The 26,403-nt window shown below is 41.5% G+C and overlaps 1 protein-coding gene across 13 annotated transcripts in view; it reads right to left on the reverse strand.

The window, feature by feature from the left end:
* Positions 1-560: 560 nt before the first annotated feature.
* Positions 561-26,403, reverse strand: part of CTCF (CCCTC-binding factor) — a 37,766-nt gene continuing 11,923 nt past the window's right edge. For 3 of the 13 annotated variants that reach the window (XM_069793899.1, XM_069793901.1, XM_069793900.1), the window contains 10 exons: positions 14,965-15,757; positions 14,129-14,299; positions 13,121-13,254; positions 11,490-11,610; positions 10,496-10,645; positions 8,982-9,142; positions 8,377-8,559; positions 7,828-7,963; positions 3,170-3,337; positions 561-2,123 (listed from right to left, as the gene is read on the reverse strand). In XM_069793899.1, the coding sequence (XP_069650000.1) occupies positions 1,942-2,123; positions 3,170-3,337; positions 7,828-7,963; positions 8,377-8,559; positions 8,982-9,142; positions 10,496-10,645; positions 11,490-11,610; positions 13,121-13,254; positions 14,129-14,299; positions 14,965-15,745 (2,187 nt within the window). In that variant the 5' untranslated portion in view covers positions 15,746-15,757 and the 3' untranslated portion in view covers positions 561-1,941. Of the gene's footprint in view, positions 2,124-3,169; positions 3,338-7,827; positions 7,964-8,376; positions 8,560-8,981; positions 9,143-10,495; positions 10,646-11,489; positions 11,611-13,120; positions 13,255-14,128; positions 14,300-14,964; positions 15,758-18,446; positions 19,358-25,958; positions 26,267-26,403 lie in introns of those variants that run through there. The other 10 variants (XM_069793898.1, XM_069793896.1, XM_069793893.1 and 7 more) reach the window with 7 other exon arrangements.

Here is a 26,403-nt window from a genome sequence, read left to right on the forward strand (position 1 = left end):
AACTAAGAAGATACACCATGGAAACTCCACCCAAGTATCAGTCCCATTTTCCAGAATGAAATGGAAATAATATTCCTGCTATCTAAACCATCAGCTACAATCATTTAAACCCACAGCCAAAACAAACAAAAGCAACCACCACCACTCCCGCATTACTTCTAGCTCAAGCTGTAAATGCTGACATTCGCAAGTGGCCAGACCAGCACATCTTGCGTGACTTCTCCACTGCATGCTCTTCCACGCAGCACCAGCTGAGCAAGCAGCTTAGACCCCTACTACATGACGGAGCTGCTGTAAGGAAACAGGGACTGTGTGCTGGCTTCACCACAGTAACATCAATTGCTTACATGTACATTCACCTGCGGCTGCGATTTAATGTCACAGATAGCTACCTCGCATTTGGCACAGGGCAGAGGGAACACCCACAGCAAGAGAAGAGCTGGTTCCTGTTTACAGGCCTGCAGCATCTTTCTAGGAGGAGTGATGGCTTTACAGTCTGGAGATCACTGCCAGGTCATACCATTAATATATACAAAGAAAGCAGCCAGTGAGCACACATGTTAATCCATTATTATTTATTAGCTGTACAGCAGTATATTCTCCTTCCCAGCTTTCAAACCCCATTACATATTTTATAACAGTATTTTTTTTCCCATGTTGGCTTCCTAAAATAATGAAAAATATCACACAGTACAGCTAAGTACAAAAATGCATCAACCTAGAGTCTGATAGCTAAACTGATAGCTCTCTTAAAAGCGATACATAGAAGAAAAATTTGTTTGAAATCAGCAAGACTGAGGCTCTATAAAAAGCTTACATATTTTAACATGTGACAGTTCATATACAGGCATCATTTGTATTTCACATTATTCCTTTTTTGTCTTTATCAGAGATCCAAAATTGTATAATTACTGACCTATTAAAATTTCCTGGCCCAGGTTTTGAGGGCTGCAGTGACCCACTTATAAATCACCACTTCTTCCTTAACACAGGATTCATAAACACAAAATACAACTACAAGATAGAGCAAAGAAAATGTAGTCGTGAAATTATAACTCAAAAAGAAGGTTAATTATACATGTTTCAAATGCCAGTTTTGTGTGCTTCAAAACCAGATTTCACGTGTGGGTTTCTCTTGTTCCGCAAGCAATAGTCTGGGTACATCTCTTTTCTACGTGATTGGTTATCAACAGCTTTTCCAACATTTACACTCTATCAATTCTCTTATCACTTAGTTTGAAAGGAATTAAAATACTGGGGTTTATTTAAACTGCATTTTTGCATACCTCTTAATTAATGGAAAAAGATTAAAATGTAAAAAAAAGTTATTTACAAGCTTGACCATTACAGAAATGCTTTGCAGAAAGCAAAGCATATTAAGGACAGAAACCAGTTGGAGCATGCCAAAACTACCGTGTGCAGCCGACTTGGAGAACCGGAGCTAGTCAGTGGGGAAAAGCAAAAAACATTTTAAAAGTCTAGAACCCTCCCAAGTCTGCATTTACAGTTAAAAACACTACTGAGAGAAGGAGGCTCAAGGACTCTGGGAACTGGAAGGGCAAGTCCGGAGTGGTTTACCACATACTCTAGTCAAGGCTTCCACTTTTGTATATTAAAACTTGGTGCATGTAAACACGGCCCTTGGACCAGCTTTACAATGCAGTTCAGAGCAAAACTAAATCAAGCATCTCACAGGAAACCCTCAAGGACTCAAAAATATTTCCTAATGTTCCATGATCCTGTAATGCTAACATAAAACAGCAAGTTCTAGTTAAATCACATTCTAACATCATCTTGAAGTTTTATTTCCCAGTATGTTTGGTAAAATGGTCTAAAATGATGCATTTCCCAAAGCCAAGAAAAAAGGTAAAAGGAAAAATAGATTTGAGCCGCTTAAACACAGCCCAGGCCAGTTCAGTCAGCCAGCGTGGTCTTCCTCCATCACCGGTCCATCATGCTGAGAATCATCTCAGGAGTGAGGTCTCCATTGGGAGCTTCCACTACAGCAGGCTGAGCTTCCTCCTCTTCCTCTACTGTTTCCGCATCAGGTTCTTTCTTTACTTCAACTATAATATTTTCAATTTCACCAGTGTTCTGGTCTTCAACCTGAATGATTGCTGCAGCTACAAGGGCAGAAAACAAAAGGAGGAGGGGGAAACAACATTTTTTTTTTTTTACTGGTTCCAGAGCTGGCCTGCACACCTCACCAGATAACTTTTCAGTAGATACTTAAGACTCTTCCATGGAAAGGGAAGGTGGGGCCCACAATTCACATTCCCACATTAGCAGGGAGCGATTCAACCTGCCTCATTCATCCAAGTATCAAGCATCTATTTCCTTGCCCCTCTGTGAAGATGTGCTACCACTGCAACAGTTCCAGTATGCCTTCTGGTATTAAGACATTACTCAAACAACAGATATTGTAGAGTAATCAACAAACAAGACCATACCAGTGTATGGGCATAAGGCAAAACTTCAAATTCAGAGGAATCCAGTGATACTAGTGATGAATTCAGCATAAAATGTTTCCACAAGCTGTAATTCTAGGAAGGACAGAAGCCACACTTGTAGCACTGAGCAGACAGGCAAGCCACCGGGGAAGCCATTACCCCTTGAAGGAACAAATTTGCCCTTCCTGCTTTGTTCCTAGAATTTATTTACTCAAGACTTTGCACAGTCACCGATGTCTATTCTTATGGAGAAAACTCTGTAGAGTTGAAATGACAGCTGCATTGATGCTATGCTCAGAACTACAGGCCTGAAACATGTTTGCTTGTGGCAATACCTACAAAAGTCTACATAGGTAAGAATACCACAGTGGTTGTACTAACAGGTGTTTTACCAGGAACTGTACATTAGTAGAGACGCTGTAACTGGTGCAAGAAGCAGTGAGCTGTTTGCACATCTATGAAATGGAATAATACTAAAGAAAAAATAATGTCCTCTCCTTTTAATGTGGTCTGAAGTGGCTATGTTCTCTTGTGACCATGAAACCCTTGCAACAAATTTCACAGAAAAGGTGAGTTCTTGTTAAAATAGAGACAAGTACAGTTACCTAGTTTTTAAATAAGCTCACTTGAGGGGAGCAGTTATCCTACAAGAACTGCCAAATCCAAGGAAAAAGCAGCTCAAGCAAGCAGTATAACATAAGCTTCAATCAGTGACTTACGCTGGGATTGTTTTGGTTGAGTGGCAGCTTTGCCTGGTGGTCTTCCTCTTCGTTTCTTACTGGGAGGTGGTGCAGGAGCCTCTTGCTCAACTTCTGGTTCAGCCTCAATTTCTACTGCTGTCTCCTCCTCATCTTCATTATCATCCAAATCTGGTTCAGCATTTTCCTCTGTAAGAAACATTGTATTAGGTAAGTCTTCAGTTTAAACAAGAAGCAAACACATCCATCTACAGAGAACCACCACCAAATCCTCATCCAAAAGCAGTCAACTCGGATGAGAAAGAAGGCAAACAAGTCCTTTGTTGAGAAGCTGGTGCCACAGACTGTTAGTCTGTTACCCTCACATTAGATGGAACAAGTTGTCCTTCAGAAAGCAAAAGAAAACATAATTATGTTAGGTTATGCAATAAAAGCTCCTCTGCACATCCACAAAGGAGCTCAGAAAGACAATGGCAGGAGGGAGACCAAATAATACACTGCTGGGCTACTCCCAGGTCCATCACAGGAGCCATCAGCCCATCAAAGTCCCACCTGCACAACTCAGAGGAGGTACACAGGGGTGCACAATGGAACGAGGGAACCCAAATCAACTTCTGAGGAACAAACATCTTGTTCAGGCCACTCCCAGGTGAGCCACCAGCCCCAGCATCCAGGTGCAAACCCCACCATGATGAGTCATCAGGAGCAGCTCTCCTGATCACCTTTTACACTAAGGGGTATGGGGGAATTGAAAGACATGAATTTGATGGACAGACCACTCAGTGGATAAGGAATTGGCTGGATGGTCACACTCAAAAGAGTTGTGGTCAACAGCGTGATGTTAAAGTGGAGACCAGTGACAAGTGGCGTTCCTCAGGGGTTGCTCTTGGGACCGGCACTGTTTAACATCTTTGTCAGCGACATAGCAGGATTGAGAGCACCCTCAGCAAGTTTGCCAACGCCACCAAGCTGTGTGGTGCGGTCAACACACTGGAGGGAAGGGATGCCATCCAGAGGGACCCCCTGACAGGCTGGAGGAGTGCACCTGTGCAAATCTCATGAAGCTCAACAAGACCAAGTGCAAGGTCCTGCACATGGGTTGGGGCAACCCCAAGCACAAACACAGGCTGGGCAATAAGTGGATTGAGAGCAGCCCTGCAGAGACCGACTTGGGAGTGCTGGTTGGCAAGAAGCTCAACATGACCTGGCAATGTGTGTTTGCAGCCCAGAAATCCTGGGCTGCATCAAAAGAAGTGTGGCCAGCAGGTCAAGGGAGGTGATTCTGCCCCTCTACTCTGTTCTCATGAGACCCCACCTGGAGTACTGTGTTCAGCTCTGGGGCCCCCAACATAAGAAGGACATGAACCTGTTGGAGTGAGTCCAGAGGAGGGCCATGAAGATGATCAGAAGGCTGGAGCACCTCTCCTATGAAGACAGGCTGACAGAGTTGGGGATGTTCAGCCTGGAGAAGAGAAGGCTCTGGGGAGACGTTATAGCAGCCTTCCAGTACCTAAAGGGGGGCTGCAAGAAAGCTAGAGAGCTACTTTTTACAAGGACATGTAGTGATAGGACAAGGGGTAATGGCTTTAAATTGAAAGAGGTTCGATTTAGATCAGATATAAGGAAGAAATTCTTTACTGCAAGGGTGGTGAGGCACTGGAACAGGTTACCTGGAGAGGTTGTGGATGCCCCATCCCTGGAAGTGTTCAAAGTCAGGTTGGATGGGGCTTTGAGCAACCTGGTCTAGTGGAAGGTGTCCCTGCCCATGGCAGAGGTGTTGGAACTAAATTATCTTTAAAGTCCCTTCCAACCCAAACCATTCTATGATTCTGTGATTCTATGAATTGCTGGCTGGGGGTGGGACACATAATGGGATGCAGGGGAAAGGCAGTTTTGGATCACACAGAACTACTTATGGGATGCTTAGGGGAGGGGCTGAGGTGATGTGGAGAGGAATAAGTGTGGGAAATAGAGGGGCAAGAGGATAAAAGGGGCTGGTCACACATAAATAGTGGTAGCAGCCACTACAGTATCTCTACGAAACACTAGAACTCAAGAGGGATCCAAGAGCAAGTCTCCTAGCCCTGAAGAAACGGCAACACCATACTTCAGGCCTTCTCTGTTAAGTAGATAGGAAACCAGGGCAGCAGCTCCCAGACACTGGGACTTATGTCCAAGACCTCAAAATCTCAAGCTGAATATGGCAGAACCACACAAAACTGGGGAGTTCTTAAGCATTAAGGGTGAGCACATGTCTGCAGATTGCTCACCATGCTTTCCAGGGCCACTGACATACAGTTTACCAACCAGTCACTAAAAAGATCTTCCCCAAGACCTCTCTTCAGAGGCAGGACGGGTCTAATGCAGCATATTTTATGAGGCCCTGTCTACCCAAAGAATTTAAGATGGCACCTCCCATTCACATCAACTCTTTGCACCTCATTGCATTTTGGAGCTGATTCCAATCCAACAGTCCTCATGGCAAGCTGTGGGGGTTTTTTGCAACTTTTATGTTGTTAACTGAGCTTATTGTTCTACACTTTATTCTTCAGAACACTCCTTAAAGTTACTAGGTTAGCACCATCCGCATGATCAGAATGCCCTGGTCAAAACCAAAGCAGACAAAAAGCAGTAAGAGATGTTAAATAGGATAGTATTGTTTGGACAGCAAAATGATTGCCCTTAAATTTGTAAGGGTGTCAACTGCATAGAAGAGTGGCTTCACTCATGAACAAAAGGGCCATTGCATAAGGCATACTTCTGTTTATCCACCTAAAGGGGAAAAAACAACCCAAACAAACTGTCCCTTACGTACACTGAGGCACATATATGCTACATTACTTTACACAGTCACTCAAGGAATATTCCTCAAGCCAAATTTCTTTCATTTATTGGATTTCTCAGGTGCCAGCTTTTTAGAGCTTCTTTATATCCCCCCCTCAACTCAGTGTCTATCAACTAGAAGTCTGTCTAACATTGGGCAGACAGGCCAGATGGGAGACAAAACTATCATTTGCTATCTGGTATTCTTCCCATTAGCACAAGACGGGTCTGTTTCGTCACAGCTTTGCTCACCATTTTTAGATATTTAGCAGTTGCCAAAACTCATGAAACTGCAGATCTAGAGATAAAAACAACACTGAATAATGCAATTCTCCTGAGAATGTGGTTAGGGCCTCCTTCTTACCACTACTCAGCTCACACTAGTCAATTCTTCACATCAGTAAATGATTCCTGAGAAGTCAGCCCAGACTTGTCAACTCATCTGAGGCTGAAGGGATTCTCTCAGTTACAAAGTCTGAGCCACAGCCATACAGAGCTCATCATCAGTCCACCTAGCAAGCATGACTTCTGACCAGCTTCCCCAAAAAATTGTTTTGCACCTGGACCATATCAACTAAATAAAATTTGGGGTTTTAGAATAGGCTAAACTTTGTAGGAAGCCTACAAATCAGATAAAAATTAGATACTCCAGAATCCCATATTTTTAATTACCTTCCATCAAGGCAGCTATTTTACTCTGTCTACCTCCATGACCTTTTCATATTTTAAATGAACAATTAGTTACACATGCTTTTATTCAACTGTTTGTAACACTTTTTTTCAAATATCTATATAAACATGAGATTAAGCACTTATTTCTACAGTTTTTGCAGTCAAGGTTTGCACAAGCCATTTGACCATACTCATCCTATAAAACCTGTTTGCCACATAAGCATTTCAGATACACATTCTCTAGCCAAAAAGATCCCTACACCCCTTGATTAATTACATAAAGCACTCCAGATAAAAGACTAATCAGCAACACTGCTTTTGCAGAGCCATCTTTGAACTGGTTGGTCTTGAGACTCTACTTCAACTTTCCTGCTGAAGACATGACTAAGCTTTCCCTCTACCAGGACGGAAGACTATGACTGAGTTTTTCCTTCACAAATAGGACCGCAGTGAAGGTGATCACTACCTGCTGCAACAGCTTCTGCCGTCTCCCTGTTCTGGATAAGCTTACAGACAGTAGCCACCCTATTACAAATTGCACCTAACCCATCTTCTTGCACATTATCCAGGAAGTCAGAGCCCTTCAAAAGCCATCTTCTCAATATCAGCATACATGCAAACATACGCGTGAAGCAGAAGACACCACCAGCTCCTTGACCCTTCAATTGTCTCAGCAGGCCGTCCACAACAGTCCATAGATTGCCAGTACTGTCTCCACCATTCTCTTGGATGCTGCCAGCCTTCCTCCACAGAAGCAGCCAAGCTATTCAGCAGTGGGGTCGTCTGGACATGCCACATGCCACCCAATAGCAGTGAAGCAAGAGCACGTACCATTTCATATCAGTGCACCACAGAAACACACAGGCTCTTTTGGGACACTGAAAGCATTACCAGAGAATTTCACACACAGAAGAGCAGGCAGGACAGGAACTGCGCAGCCTAGGCAAAGGGTGTCAGACTGTTTTTTCAACTACTCTGTCTTGGAAGAGGTCCGGGACAGCAGAATCTATACTATCCCTCACAGGCAGTCACCTCTGTACTTGGCCACATACCATCATTTTTTGCTTGCCAACTAGATAAAAGCTTTTCAAGTGCCAGAACAAACCTGCAGAACGGGCAAACTAACAGCTAACACACACAGCAAATCACAGGCCTGTCTCAGAATGTACTGAGCCATTTCTTACCACTGTCAGAGGAATCTTCTTTCTTAGACCGCATCTTTCTCTTTCGGCCACGTTTGCCCTTCTTTGTCTCTCCTCCATTCTCTCCTTCCCCACCATCTAGGCCAGAGCAGTTATCAGCATGTCTGGCCATTGTGTTCTACTCAGAGAAAAAACACAACAAAAAAAATACAACATGCATTGAATCCAAGATCAGATATTCTGGCTCTATATTTTCAAACACATTTCTGGTAACTTGCATTTTTTCTTTTTCTTTTCTTAAGAAAGACTATTTAGGGGAAACTGGTAAATTTCCATCAAATTTATGAATAAAAGTTGCATTTTCACATTGCTCATGATGTCAACCCTAATACATGCTAGTACTAATTCTGTATTATACCAGGTCTCCCCCCTGCTCTTTTCCTCTCAGAAAGAAGCGCTCTATTTCAGAGATCAGTATTGTGCCATGTACCTCATGCACCTTTCCTTTTGGGTAAACATGTTCCCCTCCCCTTGGTTAAAAGCCTCACTCCACCACAAAACACCACAAGTCAAAGCAGTATATTCCCTTACCCTGCGAGTGAATGTTTTGCCACACTTGGAACAGACGAAGGCAGCAGGGACAAAGTTAGGATCATGATATCGTTTGAAGTGCATATCGAGGAGCTGTTTCTGACGGAAGGTTTTATCACAATGGCTACAGGCATAAGGCTTTTCTCCAGTATGGGTCCGTTTATGCATGACCATGTGTCGCTCCTGAGAGGGACAAGACAGGAAAAGTAACTTGAGAACTCAGATATATGGATACAGAAGAGTGAATTTTCAGCTAAAGGGAGGCCAAAACTTTATCCTTAATATCAGGGAAAGGATGATTCTGCAGGAATGTGAGAACATCTTGACTGATGGCATAATCAGTCCTAGCTACTTCCATCCTAGATGGACTCTTATCCCTTTGTCAACAGATACATCAAGGTTGTGACTTAGAAAGTACTTCTCTACAGGAGAACGCTACACCGTCAAGAAGCAAAGGCCACTGAACCTTCCTTCACACCCTTCAAAAGATTTAGAGAGCTAATTTGATCTTGACAGCTGGTCAAACTTAACAGCTAAGATTTCCACCTTATATTTTTAGCTCCTGTTCTAATGCTCATACGAGGTGCCAGTCCCCCAAAGCTTACCTGTCTGCATGCATAATCGCACTGGTCACACTTGAAGCGCTTCTCATTCTTGTGAGACTTTTGATGCTGTATGAGGGCATACCGCTCATGAAACACAGCGTCACAGTAGCGACACTTCTTGCCCTGTTCGATGTAGGAATGCTGCTTTCGCAAATGGACACCTAGGAGCAAAAGAATCAGAGGCTTTAATCACCGTGCCTTTCTAAGCATGAAAGGCTAGCCTACAGTTTCCTTAGCAATCTCCCTGCATGCAGTCTCAAGCTCAAGCCAAAAAAGTGAAATAGTTAATTTAGGATTCTACCAAAAACCTAAAAGACTCTCAATTAAAAGCACCCAGAACAATTTCTAGACAGAAAGGTCTTGCAGAAAAACTCCATTGAGTTTTTCCACAGGATTCTAGATTTGGTTATTAGTCAGTCTGTGCTGATACAGTACACTTGCATTTGATTAACACATTTGTCACACTAAAGTGCCTCATGGATCGTTATGCCAGGTAATACACTGGGGGAAACAGGATTTTCTGCAGGATTAGAAGTCAGAGTGACAGGGCTAGAAGGCAACAGGGATACCAGCAGATAATCCCCAACAGAGGTTTTAGTCACTTTAAAATCCTCCAACTAGGAGCATACCACAGCTGCACAAGGTAGCTTACAGTAAACTAAAGCATTATGAGAAGAAAAATTCTTCATAGCTAACATCAGTTTTCCTCTGTTGTAAATCAGCTTGTTTGCTCCCGACATCAACTGACTGCCATACTCTCAAACTGCCTCTTGCTGTAGCACTTTACACTTGTCTTTATTGGAAGGGAGCCCGCCTCCCCATTACTTGGGTGATATTCTGTTTATAGACAGAAAGTTCTGCCAAATCGTGGCTTCTTCCTTCTCCTCAGCTGCTCTGGGCGTGATATTATTTTTCACCTTCTTGTAGAAGATAAAAGAGAGCTTGCCTGCTGGAATCACACTGGGTACTGCTTGCTAGAGTAAGACTCTCCTACTGCAAGGACTCAGGGCTTTTGTGACAACTCAAATCTTTCCTACCCTGTCTGTGGCACACAGCTCCACACCCTGAAAAATTAAACTATTTGGTCTAATTCAAACCTTTTAGCTTGATGACAATACCTCTGCATGAAACTTAATAGCCTCCAATGTGCAGGAGGTCAAGCCAAGTCACCTCTGGGTTTTTCAAACCTCAATCCACATGCAGTTGTAATCTCAGTCCAAGTTCAATAAATGCCTTGCATCTATAGGCCTGAAAACAGTAACTTGCCTTGTATGCTTGGAAAACACACTACATTTTCAAATAATGAAAAAAACCTTAAAATTCTTAGTTTGCAGCAGCTATTGTAAGGTAAAAGTGTGTATTACCAGCCACACATCTAATCCTGTGCTTCATGTTGTACAGTTACCAGAAGTATTAGGTAAAAAAAAAAGTCAGCAGTTGGGTTACGTGAACTCTATTTCTGGGAAGTGTTTCGTAGAATCTTCACCAAATGGCCACTTTTGTGAGATACATACCCAAGTCACTCTTTCTCGCTATAACAGTATCACAGTGAGGACAGTGAAATTTGGCCACATTCTCCGTGTGCTTCTGCAAAATGTGCATCTTCATGGTACCACTCTGAGTGAAGCGAGCATGGCAGATGTAACATTCATATGGCTTCTCTCCTTCAGTAGCAGGAGGAAAAAAAATAGCACAAGTACTTTTATTAAAAAGAAATCTCACCAAGAAGCCCCAAACAAAACAACCTCCCAAAAACTTCCAACAGGCAGCTAGTTGATAGAAAATAGTAACCCTAGAAAGAGCTCAGTAACGTCTCTTTCTCTATAAATTTTAGCTTCAGCACGCATCTTTCTACAAAGAGACTCGAGTCCAATCTTTAAGCAAATGAGTTACATTGTTATCCTTACTCTGAGAAATGTATGGAAGACCTACACACAGGCTGCCAGAAGACAGCAAGTGGCATCAGATTTTTTGGGGGCTTGTGGGTTCTGAATGCTCATGTATACATGCAAGGGCATTTTTTCCCCTTCAGTTTTAGCAATACGATTAATTTGGCATGCCAGTAACGTTCTGTGCTAAAACCATCCCTATTTCTATTAAAGAAAAAATTTAGGATCTTTACAAACTAACATGCATGAGACGCTTTTGCAACTACGCTCAAGCATGAAACTGTAAAAGGCTATAATCTTCAACCAGAAGTGGAAAACTGGTAATAGGAGTTTCTTCTGTTCACACTGGAAGTGCCTGTACTTTATCAACTCAGTCAGACTGGAAATCAGAATTCTCCAAGCTCATTTCTCAATGCAGTAGTTACTACCAGGTTATGAATTTACAAGTGCTTAGAATCATGGTGCACTCTCTTCATTTACAAATTTTATAAAGGTTTTTTTATTAAACTACAAAATTATATTTCTTTTGCTGTTTAAGTGTTAGCACCCATTGTACACAGCCTCAGCACTCTTGACGCTAAACAATAAACAACACACTAAAAACCCATGGCATCAATACCAGAGTGGGTCCTCATGTGCCTCTTCAGTTTGTAGGTATCCCTGCTGGCATAGCTGCACAAGCTGCACTGGAACGGACGCTCTCCAGTGTGAGAACGAATGTGGCGTTTCAATTTGCTAACCTGGAAGTCAAAAGCAAGACTGAAATTAGCATAGATAAGCAGGTCAGTTTGCCAAAAGTACAAGAAATCAGTCAAGATTAAGTTTAAGGCAGTCTATTTTTATCTTACCACTAACCCAAACAAGCATGTTCTAATGCCATTTTTACACTGCACATAGCCACTCACTCCTGCCCACTCTACTTCACCTCCCAACCTCATTCCCAGTCTTGCTTGATGCTTGCTCCCACGTTCAGTGCAGCCTGGTTTAGAGTCTTGTGCTCACCTTACTGTTATCAACCATCTCAGCATCTGAAGACATGCTAAAATTTGAAAGTGTCCTGGAGAGGCACAAGAAAGTGTTCTGGGAAAGCATGCACCCAAGGAACATTGCGGGAGGTGAGTGTCCCCTGTACAGTATATTCTTCTCCACAGGGTGCTTTCTTGGGTCCTCTCCAGTTACTTTGAGAAGGATAAGATAAATCAATTTCTTGCTAAGAACAACAAAAAAATCTAGTCCTACAATCAACAAGGTGACTTAATTCCCTTCCTCTCCTGCTTTTATCTAGAAGGCACCAACCCAGCTTAAAGGTCAGCATGAACACAAACGTTAAGGCATTTTTTGCTCAAACGTGACCACGCTGCTTAATCACCAACCTATGTCTACAAAACGCAGCACGAGCTCACGTATAGATCAACTTGGTTATTTGTTCCTAACTCATACTGTGAAAACTACTGCAACACAATTTATTCAGCACTCAAACCACAAGGCATGGAATTACAGCACTGCAGCCACAGTGTGGATAGGAAAAAAAAAGCCCAAAGCCCCTACTCAACCTCTCCCCACTGTAGCCTTCTTCCACTGCAGACATCCCCTTGTTTGGTTGGTTTTTTTTTTTTTTTTAAATTATGGTGCTCATCATCTTGCTCAAATTTCCCATCACAATATAAAGGCTGTCCTGTAGCATAAGTAACAATACTGCATAGGGGAGAGCATTCAAGGAGGCTTAATTTACTTGAGCAAATTAGACAATCACCCAGTATTAGCAAAGCTGCTTTTCACCAATATTGAGGCAAAGGCTCACTAGTTTTTGCTACAGTCACCTTAGTGGCATAAACCAATCACATGCAGAATGCACATTTCTAAAATGGGAGGGTACCTCTAGTCTGAAAGTACATCCTTACTGCAGCAGGAGATGGCTGCCTTCTTCAAGACAGAGCATGCTATGATTCCTGCAATCATCTTAAAGGCCAAATAATTTAAGAAACAATGACAACAACTATTGTCTCCAAAGAGGAAGTGGACATCACCTAGGATTTCTGTGCATAAATGCTCTCTAACTGTTTTTCTCATTAATTGAGGAAACCCCACCATTTGCTTCCAAGAGCAGACCTGATTTATAACTTTTTCTTCTCAGAGCCTTTTAAGCAAATGGCCAAAGAGGAAATGCCTAAGAACAGTTTGTAACAGATGGTGAACAAGCTTTGAAGCGTACAAGGAAGTATTCAGTGCTGTAACAATTAACCAACATACCTCCACACTAGCATAATCACACATTGAACATTTGAATGGTTTCTCATGGGTATGTTTGTAGCGGCGATGCCGAACCAACTCTCCACTGGTCACAAAGGCCATGTCGCAGTCTGGGCACTTGTGAGGGCGAGTACCTAATAGTTTGCAGCAAAACAGGAAGATGATGACATTCAGATATAGTGACAAAAGAGAATATGGAACAGTTTGGGGGTTATTTTTTTGTTTTTAAACTGAATTAGCAACATTGCTTTCACATTCTGAAAGATTAAATTAGAGAAGCAAATAATACACAAGAGTCAACTTTTGTATAAATAACTAATGGATTGAAGATCTTAGAGAATTAATATCCTTTCAGTGAGGAAACAGACTCCCTTATTTTTGAAATTTGTAAATAACCAAGCGATACAAACCACCCAGTTAGACATAAGTACGCAGAGGAAACAAGGGATATGAATTACATTTTTTTTGCAGAAAGGTCACAACAAGCTTAAGTTTAATTACAGTTCAATTACCTGTAGTTTTATACCAGAAACTTTAGTAAGGAGCAACAGAAATGTGCTACAGTTCCTAGCCATAAGTTTTATTGGTCCAGTTTATAACCTACTCCTTGGAGTTAGGTTTTTCTGTTGTTGTTGTTATTTTCAGTTCCCTTATGTTTCAGCTCCAGCCTCATTCTCATCTTACTTTTCTGCAAACAACAGCAGCAACGCAAAGCTTAGACCCAAGTACTAATGCCGAAGACAAATGGAACATTTCTGTAACCTCAGGTAATTCCAGATCAAGCCCAGGATCAGTTTTATCCCTGTGTACAGGACAAGCTCTGTACCTGACCTGGCCAGGCAGAAAACTGCATTCATATGAGAAACAAATGACAGCACTGCATGGTTTCTTCCTTTTTAGCTTGTTCCATAAGAGAAATTAGATTCAAGATAGATCCATCCTGGTTTTATATCTGTTCTAATGACAGAGCAGATCCTACAAAAACAATGTACACAAAAGCAAGAGTACCTGTGTGAGTGTTGAGGTGGTTCCTCAGCAATGTGACTGTCCGGAAAGCTCTGCCACAGAGATGGCACTTATGTGGTCTTTCATCAGTGTGGCTTTTCATGTGGCGGTCCAAGTTGGAACGACGCGGACAAGTGTAACTGCACAGTTCGCACTGGAATGTCTTCTTTACACCTAGCCATGAAGGAAATAATCTTTACTCTCGACTGTGGTCTACTGCATAACATAAGAGATCAGCAGGAAAAAGGAAAAGCTTCTTGGAGATGTAACTACTACAAGGAAACATCATGTACCATTAAATCCAACTGCATACCCTTACGAACAGTCATTGCTGACTATGGCTGACTTGGTTTCAATTTTCATTAGTATGCCAGCACTCAATGGTCCTTCTCCACTCTAAAAAGGGCTGCTTAACTTACAGTTTTAAGAAAAGTCAAACATATATATTGCTGTATTTTGCACCACCTACCTTACCCAGCAATTGGTTAGGAAAAAACCCGCAGAACTAATTATACTGTTGGTTCCTGATGTAAACCACATGTACACAAACTCTTACATATGCATTACAGCAAAGAGAAGAATCTTCTCAACTCTAGTTATATGGTAATATTAATGCCACAGCATCACACTCGAGGAAAATGAGCTCTTTTACAGCCTAGATGGACAAGATGGGAGGTTTGCCCAGGAAACAATAGAGCTGAGTGCTATTATATAAAGAATACATGACACTGGGCATGTCTGCTTTCCTCCCACTTGCATCTACTCACACTTCAATCATATTGCAAGGTCCCACCATAACAAATACATTTTTAAAATCCACTTGCAGATGGGGAGCTTACCTTTCTTTTTAATTTTTGTTGGTTTAGGTGGCTTCATATTGCCCACCACCTTTTCTGCATTGACCTCAGACAACAAACCCTCCTGCTGCTCTTCTTCAAAGTCATACACAGAGACATCCACATCTTTGCCTTCCTCAGTGTAGCGAAGCTTACTCTTTTTGTTTTTCTTTGTTTTTTTGGCTGGTGGCTGATAGTCTGGATCTTTTTGCCAATTGGGATCTTCCTGTGGCTGAAGTTCACCTTGTTCCAGTGTCTCCACCTCACCATTTGCACCCACTTTCACTACTTGGAAGCCTTCCGGTAAAGGGAGGGTGTGACAGATCATGGGCTCTCCCTCTTGCAGGCCTCCTTTGGAAACCTCATTTTCATAAGCTCCCTGAAGTTCTTCCACAGATGTGGTAGCAACAGGTACAGTCACTGGTACAGGTACTTGGACCAGCTGAAGCTCACCAAGGTTTATAGGCTGCTCTTCCATATTAACAACCTGAAGTGTTATGATCTGCGTGTCATCCACCGTAGCCTCCGTTTCTTGAGGCACTGCACCTTCCATTACTTCAGTCTTCATCTGAAGAAGAGTTGGATCCAGCTGTTCCATCATCACCATCTGCACACCACTGTTGACATCCTGCACTACTTCACCTCCATCTGCTTGGTTTGGTGGTATATGACAAGCATCGTCCTCCTGCCCACCTTCACGGCGCCTTTGATAGGTTTTTCTCTCTTTCCCTTTGATAAAAGTTTCCGATTCCTCCACAATAGCTTCAACTGCCTCACCTTCCATTTCACCTTCCTGCTGTAAAAACAAGAGAATGAATGCTGCACACCATTCAACATATTTTAGCAACTGCACAAACCCCACAGAGGGACAAGTGGCCTAACTGAAAACAACCAGCTCAAGAGCAGCAACATATTGCAATCATATTCAGAAAATGGGATTTGGTAACTGTAGGTCTCTCCTAGCGTATTGCCACCATAAACCAAGGCAATCACAGAATGCTGCCTGAAGTGAGACAACTGTACCAGTTTCTCGGAAAGGACAGAAAGCAAGGAGGAGAAATTAAGTGATATGCATGTTCCCGTTTCTCAAAGACCACAAATCCCACAGGCAAGATGTACAGCAGTATTGTTCTTTACTGAGCTTGTTTAGTCACTTCACACAGTTTAGCAATATCAGAGGCAGTCTTTGGCTATAAATTTTAAAGATACAAAAATAACATACTGTTAAAAGTAAAAAGCCAACCTTAAAGAAAGTCTTGCATTTGAGAACCGCAGAACTTTTCCAGGAAGAAAAAGCACTAAGAATTGAGCTCACATCTCACTTGTTTCATGTCAAACAACTACTATTTCCTGTATGTTTAAACTTCTCTGAACAACAAAAGTAAAAAGGACATAATCGAGTTAGGTGTATTTCTTGTAAGCAGCATGGAGTTCAACTCCTGCTCCCACTTCTGGGCACGGCCTGGCCCCTGAGCAGACCAGAGGAAAGGATGATGCATGGTGCCCTCTTCGGGCCGAATGAGCTGCAGCAGGCAGACAAGGCTTAGGTACAATTTTACTTCAATGTAAATGATGGGGACTCAGAGCTGGTGGACTCTAATGATTTCTCATGATACCTGGGTTAAATCTATCCACATAGTCATAAACAAACAACAATATTAGCATTTTGGTGGGCCTTAATGTTATGCTATTTTCAGAATTACAGTTGAGATTTTTCTTCCTTCTCAGACCATCCAGGATTCTTCTCTGCAGTCAGGGTAAAATATGAAATTCCTGTATTCTCATTCTGCAGGAAGGTTGCTTCCAGAGTAATAATACCTGAAAGAAATTATCATTTTGCAGCTGTCTTTTTTCCCCAAATGAAAATAACAAAACTCATAGTAAAGCAGTATTTTGTAAGTTTACCTCTGTTTCAGGTGGTTTGCCTTGGGAAAAATGAAACCAGATTCCACAACCATGTCAAATACGTTCCCTGCATCAGGATGTACTTTATTATAACCCTCACTTAAGTCTTAAAAAGGTACCAAGGTCAATTTTACTGCTGAAACAAGTAACAAAAATGCCGGTTTCCTTACAAAGCTTGTGACAAAGTTCTGATTCCAATTCCAGATTTGGTAAGAGACTTCCACATTTTGCTATTGGATTGACTGGCCTCTCAGACCAACTAACGGAACCTATTTAATCTGTCTTGTGAACTCAACACTTAAATCTCACACCATACTACTTTCAAATATCTACACTTAATCTTGCATATGCATTTTTGAAATACACAGGCTTACATACATAAACACGAAACAGCTGTTAGTCTTCACCAGCTTTAAGAATTACAGGACATGTTATTATTTTTAGAGTCTCCTTGCTTTTACTCTACTGCCTTTTCTAGTATCATCCACTTCTGTTGTGAGAGCAATATAGTTCATATTGTTCTTCAGCCTGCTCAGACTAGGGACATCTGTTAATGTCCTGTCATGATATTCATTATGTCGTGGGCAGCAGCAGTCTCCAGGGGGCACCAAATACCCAGAAATGCTGACATACGGCTTCATGTGCACTCCCTGCAGGGATCCAGCCTCTCCTTTCCTTTACCACCCATCAGCTTTTCCAGTCAAAGCAAATCCATATGGATAAACAGCTGAAGTACACAAGATGATGTAAGTACTTAACACTGGCCAGCAGGTGATCAGAACTAGTCTTTGGTCTACAGCAACTGCAAAACAATTGGAGCAAATTGTTTTTCAATTATCTCAAGTAGTTGCAGAAAGACAGAAGGAGAAGCCTCTTCAGGTGACCAGAATTCTCTGAACAAGAAAAGGATGGACAGAGCTAAACAAAAGATAAGAATGTGGTAAATGGCTGGGAGGGTGGGGGAGGCAATAATAACAAAAGATTTAAGACAGAGGGAAAAAATGGCAAAAGCCCATCTGCAGAGCTAATGCAATTCCACTGTGGTGCCTTGTAGAGGAACAGAGCAGAGGTCAGCAACCTTGACACAAACACATGCAGCTCTGAGCAGTTCAGGTCAGGCTCTCACAAGGACCTCCACGTTAATTGCCAATATCAAAGTTGGTAACAAGCCTGCTAAGTCACCTGAAAGCAAGCCAACAGGCCAAGATTTGCAAGTGTCCTCTAGGATCCTGCAGAAGCAGGTCCTCCAGTGGAGCGGTTGGAGGGCATCATCTCAGACTTGCACACCAGAAAATCCTGGGTCCACCAAGGAACAGGTCACTCACATAGATGAAGACTTTTGCATGTGGCTCACGTTGTCAGGAAAGTTTGCCAGCCTAGGAATGCAGGCTTACACTGAGACCAAATAAATGCCTGCAGGCAAGACTTAGCTTAAAGAATCCTCACAATGAAGGGTGTACATGCATGTGAAATAAGTGGAAGGCCTCTCACAACCATTCAGCAAAGAAACCAAGACACCCCTATTTTTTTCCAGCTCCCTCTCTTATTTTAGAGATGATTATCTCTTACCCTAGAGTTACCTGTCGCTACTCGCCACATCTTCCTGCGAAAGCCATACCCCAAAGCAGCAGGCCCGGCGAAGCACGGCTGTCCTCCAGCGGTGAGCGACACACACTGCAGCAGCGCAGCCGGGATGGTCTCCTGCCACCTCCTCTTTCACTGCCCTCTAGTTCATCCTGACTCCTGTACTCCAAAACTCAGCACACGGATAAGCATTTACTCCTGCCTGTTCCATGCTATGCACTACAGTCTGTTCCTTTCAGTAAATTAATCTGAAAATGACTGTTTTTAAAGCAGGCTCTTGCCAGAGGAAATGTTACAGTATTTTAAAGAAAACTACAAACACTCCAGGTTAAACTAACAACATACCATGAAAATACAGAAATATACAGAAGGAATCTCGATTGATGTCTTGGCCAGCTCAAAAATCTTGCCAAGCTACCAAGATTTCTTCCCAAGAAAGTGTGGATTTTCAAATTAAAATACTTCTACAACTGGGGGGGCACAGGATGGCCTCTAAACTTGAGAGGAAAGGGGGCTAGATGAGATGTATGGGCTCTTTCTTTCCTATTAAATTGGCTCTCTGGACAGACTCTCCATCTCTGCTGTGGTGAGCTTTGCACTGCCTGTCCATGTCACTTCTCAATCACTCTGTCTTAAAGTATTAGCCAGTTTTTGTCCTTCCTCTATTTCTTTTTTTTTTAAACTTAAATGTCTTTTTCACAAAGTGGGGTTTAGAGGAAGGCTTTATGTTTATTGGAGGGGTCACCAGAAGATACCATCAACTCACTGATTGTGATCCCGCAGCTTGCTGAGGATTTTCCATTTCCACTAATTTTAACAGAATTGGATCTTCCTCATTTTTTACAGATTTACGCTCCTAGAAATTACCCAGCCAAGTTCCGAGACAAAGTTTCCGATATTTCAGAGAACATGTGTCGCTTGCTACAACCAAAACCATTATAGCAGAACACTAGGAATAAAAACTGCTCAATATATTTTGCCTTACCATTCTCCCAACTTTTTATTTCTGGCTTTTATCTTCAGCTCTCTTCCTACCAGTTACTGTACCTTATACCAATAGCTTAGTTCCACAATGACTGACTCTAAAAAGGAAAACAAAGCAGCAGGTTAACAGAAGATGATTTGGTAAATCAAGACTGGGGAAAAAAAAAAAAAAAAAAGAAAGAGAAGAGCTTCCAGAATAAGGATAGTGACCAAGGAAAGACCAAAGAACATTTGAAATCAACACCACAATTCCCATGCAATAGCTCAAGCTAGTCTTGACACACATGCTTGCTCAACAGGCTCTACCAACTCAAATGAGAGACACTGGATCACTAAACAGCTCAATGCACTGTCACAATCCAATTAGCCAGGTAAAAAGTTGTGACACCCAAACAACAGACCTAAGCTTTCTCAAATAACTGACAGGTAGCTCATCTAAAATACTGAAACAAGCAGAAATAAGATGGGGTATGCATTTGATACAACTGACACCTTACTCCAGTGAAAGGAATCAAAAGATTGCTTGAGAGAAAGTAGTTTAATGCCAACAGACCTACTAACTGCAGCACAGGAAAAAGTCTCAGCCCAACTACAATAGAACGTTTTGCCATTCTGGGTCCCCTCCAAAAGCCTCACACTTAACCAGCATAGCATTCAGCTTGAAGGTATAAACTCTTAACATTCAGGAAGATGATTTAAGAAAACTTCCAGTACAGCAAGGCAGATAAAACTCAACACATCAACACAAAAAGACAGCATTCAATTAATGCAGTCCTACAACAGCATTAATCTTAATTGTAGAAATATTAAAGACAACTTGCTGTAAATGTCAATGCAGACAGTACAAACCCAGAGACAGATGTTTATATATTAGGATAGCTAGTGCCAGTGAATGTTCTTCTAGCTGGGTTATTTATAATAAAGCTACTGTCACAAAGAGGCATTTGCCTGCCTCTCAGCCAATGTTAAAAAAACAAACCCTGAACTGCATCAAGCTTCATGGACCAAATAACAGCAAAATATTTTTTTTTTGCCAAACAAAACACAGTCTCACTAAAAACTGTAGGACATTCAAAGCAATTGAAAAGTAGATTTAGTGCTGTAATATACAGTTCACTTGAGCAAAATAATAATAATAATAGAAACAATGAAACCAAATGCTAGCTGTCAATAAGTTTTTGGCATTCATAAAATAATGAAAATATCAGCAGCTACATTAGTGCAAGCAAAAAAAAAAAGCCAAACCCCTGCAACACATTCAGACTTTGAACTCCAGTCAATCCACATACACATCCCACTCCAAAATTGTCATGGCTTTGACACTTATGGATTAGCCACTTATTAAAATTGATATGTGAGTGGAAATAAAGCACTATGTTAAAACATGGAAGACTTAGGTTTCTCCTGCATACCCTGGGAACCTTGGAAAGTTGAAGAGAGGAATAAGCAAAAACTTCACCCAAGAGTCTACAGTTATGCAGTATTTCTGCCACTTAAAGCAAGAGGAAGATTTAAAACAAAAAAGTCCAACAGGGTTTATGACAAACAGGCAATTTTTTTTCTTTTTTTTTTTTCCCTGCTTGCAGTCAATATTTATGTCTATGTAAGTATTTAAGGACATTAGCAGATGCAAAGTAACTGCAGTGCTTGGTCATTCTCCTTCCTCATCATGAAATAGCTGTAACTTTCTTCTGAAAAGCCTCTCAACTAAGCACAGTCAAAGATAAGGGAGTTTAACAGGTAGGTAGCCTTGGCATTTCCTCCAGCAGGGCTTCCCTGATAAGAGATGAACATGGCATGAATGTAACCTTTCCTAAAGCAAACAGACATATATAAACCACAAAGCATTAAGCATAGCCTTTCCTAGTGCTGCTCTTAAACACTACTCACTGCTCCCGATCTCCTGGGCATATCAGTAGTACCCCTAGATAAGCAACAAATCCAGAATATGAACTAGGTGTACGTGCAATCTCTTCTCAAAGCTCTCCTCTCTCAGTTTAAAAGCACACCAATTCTTGTTCTCCACACAGTGTGGTACTAGAATCAAAAAAATCCTGACACAATTTGGAAAGTGGTAGGAAGATACTTGAAGAGCTCCGTGTAGGGCAATGCACCCCCAAGCAGAGTTTGCTAGCTTGGGCTCAGCACTTCACAAACACCACTGTAAAGCTTTTGAACTCAAGGTGGTTCTAGGAGTCGTTCAGCCACAGTACTACATTTAAGAGGCTCAGCTGGATCCAAACAGGCTAGCTGCGCATAAAGCCAAAGACCCACAGGTTATCCAGAACTTAGATTATATACATAGAGACTGAAATTTCATACTAGACTCTCATGCATTTCTGTTGCTAACTGCCCACAGAAATACAGATTACCAGGGCTAGAGTTACTTAAGCATCCAATTATAAATAAAAGTTGTACAAAAGCTTAAGAATCTTGTGTTCAATTCTTTAGGAACAGGTGAAAGAGGGAACCACCTTTTTCCTCTTTTTTCTTTTAAAGATAAGCCTAGGAATGTGAAACTACTCAACAAAGCTCACAAAGCTTTAAGGAACAACTTGTGATAGGATATTTTTACAGTGCTATCAGATGCAAAACATGAAAGATTTACTACCAAAAGCAGAAACTAGAAAGCTGGGATAAGCTTCTTTTATTAAGTAATTTTCTCATGCTGGAAACTTAAAGCTTTCATTTGCCTACTGCATTAAATTCCACATACACTGGTTATGACTGCTACACCCATCGCCAGCTGTTTTCTCATTTCCTCCTTGCCACTTACAATACTGGTACTGAAAACAAAAAAAAATTATCAAATATACTACTTCAAAAATCTATTACAGCTTTAAATAAAAAAAGGCAGTTCATTAATCCACTATTAAACAACTACTTTGAGAAATATTTTAGCATCTTGGAGAGAAAGTAAGGAAAAGGAAAAGCAAGAAACCTAGAACAGAAGAACAAACTTCATAATGGGTTAATAAATACTTGTGCTTCTTCTGTGTATGAAAAGGGGCCTGTCAATGTGAAGAAGCTCCCAAAAATATGTAAAAAAGCTACAGAAGTGACAACTGCAGTTGCAAACATAGTTGTAGAAGAATGGTTTCCTTAAGTACTGATCCTGCAAAGGGATCAGATGCAGACAGACAGCTTTGGTAGTGTCTGGAGTCCTGTTGGTCATTACCTAACGGAGGTGTCTGTGCTGAAAGGCTGGCCTCCCTAAATAGGGCAGGGAGAAGAGTACATTCTTCCAGAGAGTGATTCAAAGTTTTTAAGTGGATCTCTACACTAGATTACCATCTAGAGGAACCCACCTTTCTCCCCATTAACCAGACAGGAGACCACGTTCTTAACTTGCATAATGGTTTCATAATCCCCGTAAGACAGGAAAACACAGTGCTGCTGCTGAAAGAGCTGCTCTCACCTTTTCCCTTCCTTCGCAATTGATAGAATAATTCACTCACCATAACAAACTTGATCGAGAACTAATTCCAGCTGAAAACCAGTGCAGGGAAAAACAGTTAATTATGTCAGAACATGTTCAGCTCCTGATCCAATTCCCTACACAAATGCTTGGGCAGACAGAGGTAAGGGAGCAGGTTAAGAGTGCCAGGGCCACCTGAAGCAGCAGTGCCAGCTTAAAGCTTTAAGCAAACCACAGCACCAAGAACCTTGTATCCCAGAAGCTACGTGTCTACACTGAGCTGTGTCCCTCCACTTTGTGCCATCCTGCATCCCCCAAATATACACTACAGTGAAATTGCTTTCTCTCAAGCAGCCTGCAACCCTCTGTGTCACAGCCAGTTTGTGGGCGCTTCCTGTTTAAATTCAATAACATTTACCGGTGATCAAACCCCCACACTACTATTTTATTCAAATAGTTAACTGCAAACCAAAGTTACCTTTTACTTAAGCTTATATGAAGGTAGCACACTTTGGGCCAGCTGTTATCAAAAGTAATCTTTACCTTTTACCCTTATGGACTCCCCAGAGCACAGCCAAGCCATCTCCCTGGCTACAGGACATTCATTACTCACAGCTACCTTGGTGTAGAATTAGTACCAAAATGCATCCTGAGACATTTCTACAACTACCTCCAGCCTCTCCCCACCTCCCCCGCCCCCTTTTCTTTTTTTCCTCTCCTTCTGTAACCTACAAAAGTAATCTTCCTACTTACTGCTCCTGCCCAGGGATCTTAGCAGAGCTCTTTCAAAACATTCATCATGTCTCATGAAATAATTCAAAGTGATGAGAAACTTCAGTCAGCACTGACCCCTATTTTTCAGTCAGCAAGTAGCACACACCTGTGATTTTCTGCAATTACCCAGGATAAAGTTAACCTGTTACTTTGGATCAAGAACTCAGGGGAAGACATGAGCAAGATATGAAAACAGAGCATAAATACAGGGTCCCCCAGCAAGACAGAAGGAAACTCAATTCTGTATCTTTTCTCGGCTGTTTGCAGAACAAGCTCCCTCTTAATCCTTGCACCTGACAGTGGCAAAAGGCCCCAGAATCAAGGCTCTACCAGAACTAATACTGCTAATTCTGCCGTAATAAGCTGTAGCCTACAATGGAGAGGAAAGCGTAATACAATGATGTCAACTGCTTGAAACTTGCATTGTCAAGACAAATAATAATAATTAAAAAAAATAAATCACTGCAGTTACTGACAACAAACCCCACACATTCAAGTCACTTGGGCTATAACTAACTTTTAACTTGACATGGTAAGCCTTAATGAAGCAAGCAGTCTGGTGGAAGCATTTCAGCTTTATTTCTGGAAGAACAATTTTTTCCTTGTTTTTCCTTTAGATTTGGAGAATTAAAATTCTATTGAGAAGGTAGTAGGGACAATTTTAGTATTCTTCCTTAATTTCTCCTTCCATTCCTATCTAACATTCTTTTAAATTTTAGTTTTAAGTTTTCCCTATTTCTTCCAATAACTGCTAGTGCAGTCTCATTAGATGACACTAGTTCTTTAGTCACACACAGAATTCTCTACTAAAAGTAGAGAAATGTGAATTAAACATTTCCATATCAACCTTTTTTTTGGAAGTGTTTCCCTTTTCTTAATATATTAAAAGGTATTCTGTTTTGCTAGCCTGATGGTTCATTTCAGAAGGACAAACATGCAATTTTATCAGGTGTAAAATACAGAAAGATTTACACCTTAAAAGTAGCAGTCACAGAGGAATTAATTTTCAGCTGATGCTAGATCATAAAACTAATCAGTCCCTCCTTTTCCAGTTCTTCATAATATAAGTGATGAAGAAGCTCACAAAAGACCAGTGGAATACTTGAAGGTAATAAACTGAGAACAACAGAAAACTATTTCAGGTTAAAACAGCCTGTAAAATCCACTGCCACAAAAAGTAGTCTAATACTGTAGGTAGATACTGGAAAAGGTTAATATTTTATCAACAAGTATTTGTGGTCATTTTTTCCCCCCTCACATATTAATTTAGGCTTTCATTTAGTCTATGAGCCAACTGCTAACAGCAAAAAAGGTGTTTCTTCAAAATCAGCCTGACCAGAGAAGGATTCTTCGGCCATCTGATGCAGTGTTGCATGATATCAAAATGGCAATACCAGACACTACCACACCTGAAAAGAGACCAGTGCAACAAGCTTCCTGGCATTCTGGAGACTTCATAATAAGCTACAAGCATTTGGATTTTGTTTTCCTCTAAGGCTTCATATCTAGATAAACAAGTATCCAAGAAGAAACTTTTAGGGAACAGCTATTCCTTTTACCTTTGCATGAGTACTCATTAAGTTGTGATACTCTTCCTGGACAAGGGAATTCAGGCTTCAAATCAGAGAAGGAAGTGCTCATCCCTGGGACGGTAACATGGGTCCTACCCCATGAACAATAGCTGTCCATGCAGTAACTATTAGTCACCTCACAAATTACACCCTGATGCCTATAAGGAAAACTAAAGTCGGTGCTAGTTAACTTAATGTCAGGTTGTCAAATGTAGAGGTGGAGTTTACTGTTGTTGCAGCAGGGACAGGAAATTCCAGGAGAGTTTTGGAAACACCTATGGCAGAAAGGTGGTGGACAAGACAAACTCCTGGACCCTAAATTAAGTTATCCTTGCTTTTCAATCACAGAAAAGTTCATCTGAATTAGTAAGTGTTGGAATAGATGTAAACAGAATTAAACCCAGGTGAACCCTAGACAGTGGCCCTCATGCTAAAGCTTTAAGTAGTTTAATCCATTTTATACACACATCTAATTAATTTGGACTCGTGTTCCAAATATTCTCATACACTGAGCCCTGAAAGTGCCATTACAATCAACCTTCAAAACAGATGAAGCAAAAAAACCCAAACCCACAAAGGCACTCAACCTTGGAGGAAAAAACCTTTCCTCCAGGAGCAAGGCCTCTGTCAGAAAAGCCATCCCTGCCTTTAAACTGCCCACTCATTCCCACCCACATCACCCCAAGTATTCCTCATGTTAGCACAAGCATTTCTAAGACTGCAGCTAACTGGTCAGGAAACTAATCCAGGCCAGAACTCACCCAGCCAAAAAGATACTTATTTCCATCCAGACCAGGTCTCTGATGTGCCCAAACACTCAGGCCAGCCAAAAGAGAAGCACGGCAAGAGGGTTTCTTCCAGCACAGTGTAAGCTTTAAGTGTTCAGGAAACTACTGCCTTGGCATGGAACGCATACCACACTTTAAAACCCCTTAATTTACATTTATGTTCTTGACGCTTCTGCACTTCTGCCTGGACTGATTTGTTCTCTTCATGCTGGCTATTCTTCATGCAGCTCTTGATGTCAGAACACACTCTGGAACAGAACAGATGAGTCGTACTAGTGAAACTACATAAAAGAGAAAGGGAAGAGAAGGGGGGGGGGTAAAAAAAAAAGCACCATTTGAATGTTCAATGCTTGTTTAACAGAAAATGTGTAGTCCCACACCTCTTAGAAGAATAGCACTGAGAATTACTTGAGGACCC

The sequence above is a fragment of the Haliaeetus albicilla genome, chromosome 10 (assembly GCF_947461875.1).
Source record: "Haliaeetus albicilla chromosome 10, bHalAlb1.1, whole genome shotgun sequence".
NCBI lineage: Eukaryota > Metazoa > Chordata > Aves > Accipitriformes > Accipitridae > Haliaeetus > Haliaeetus albicilla.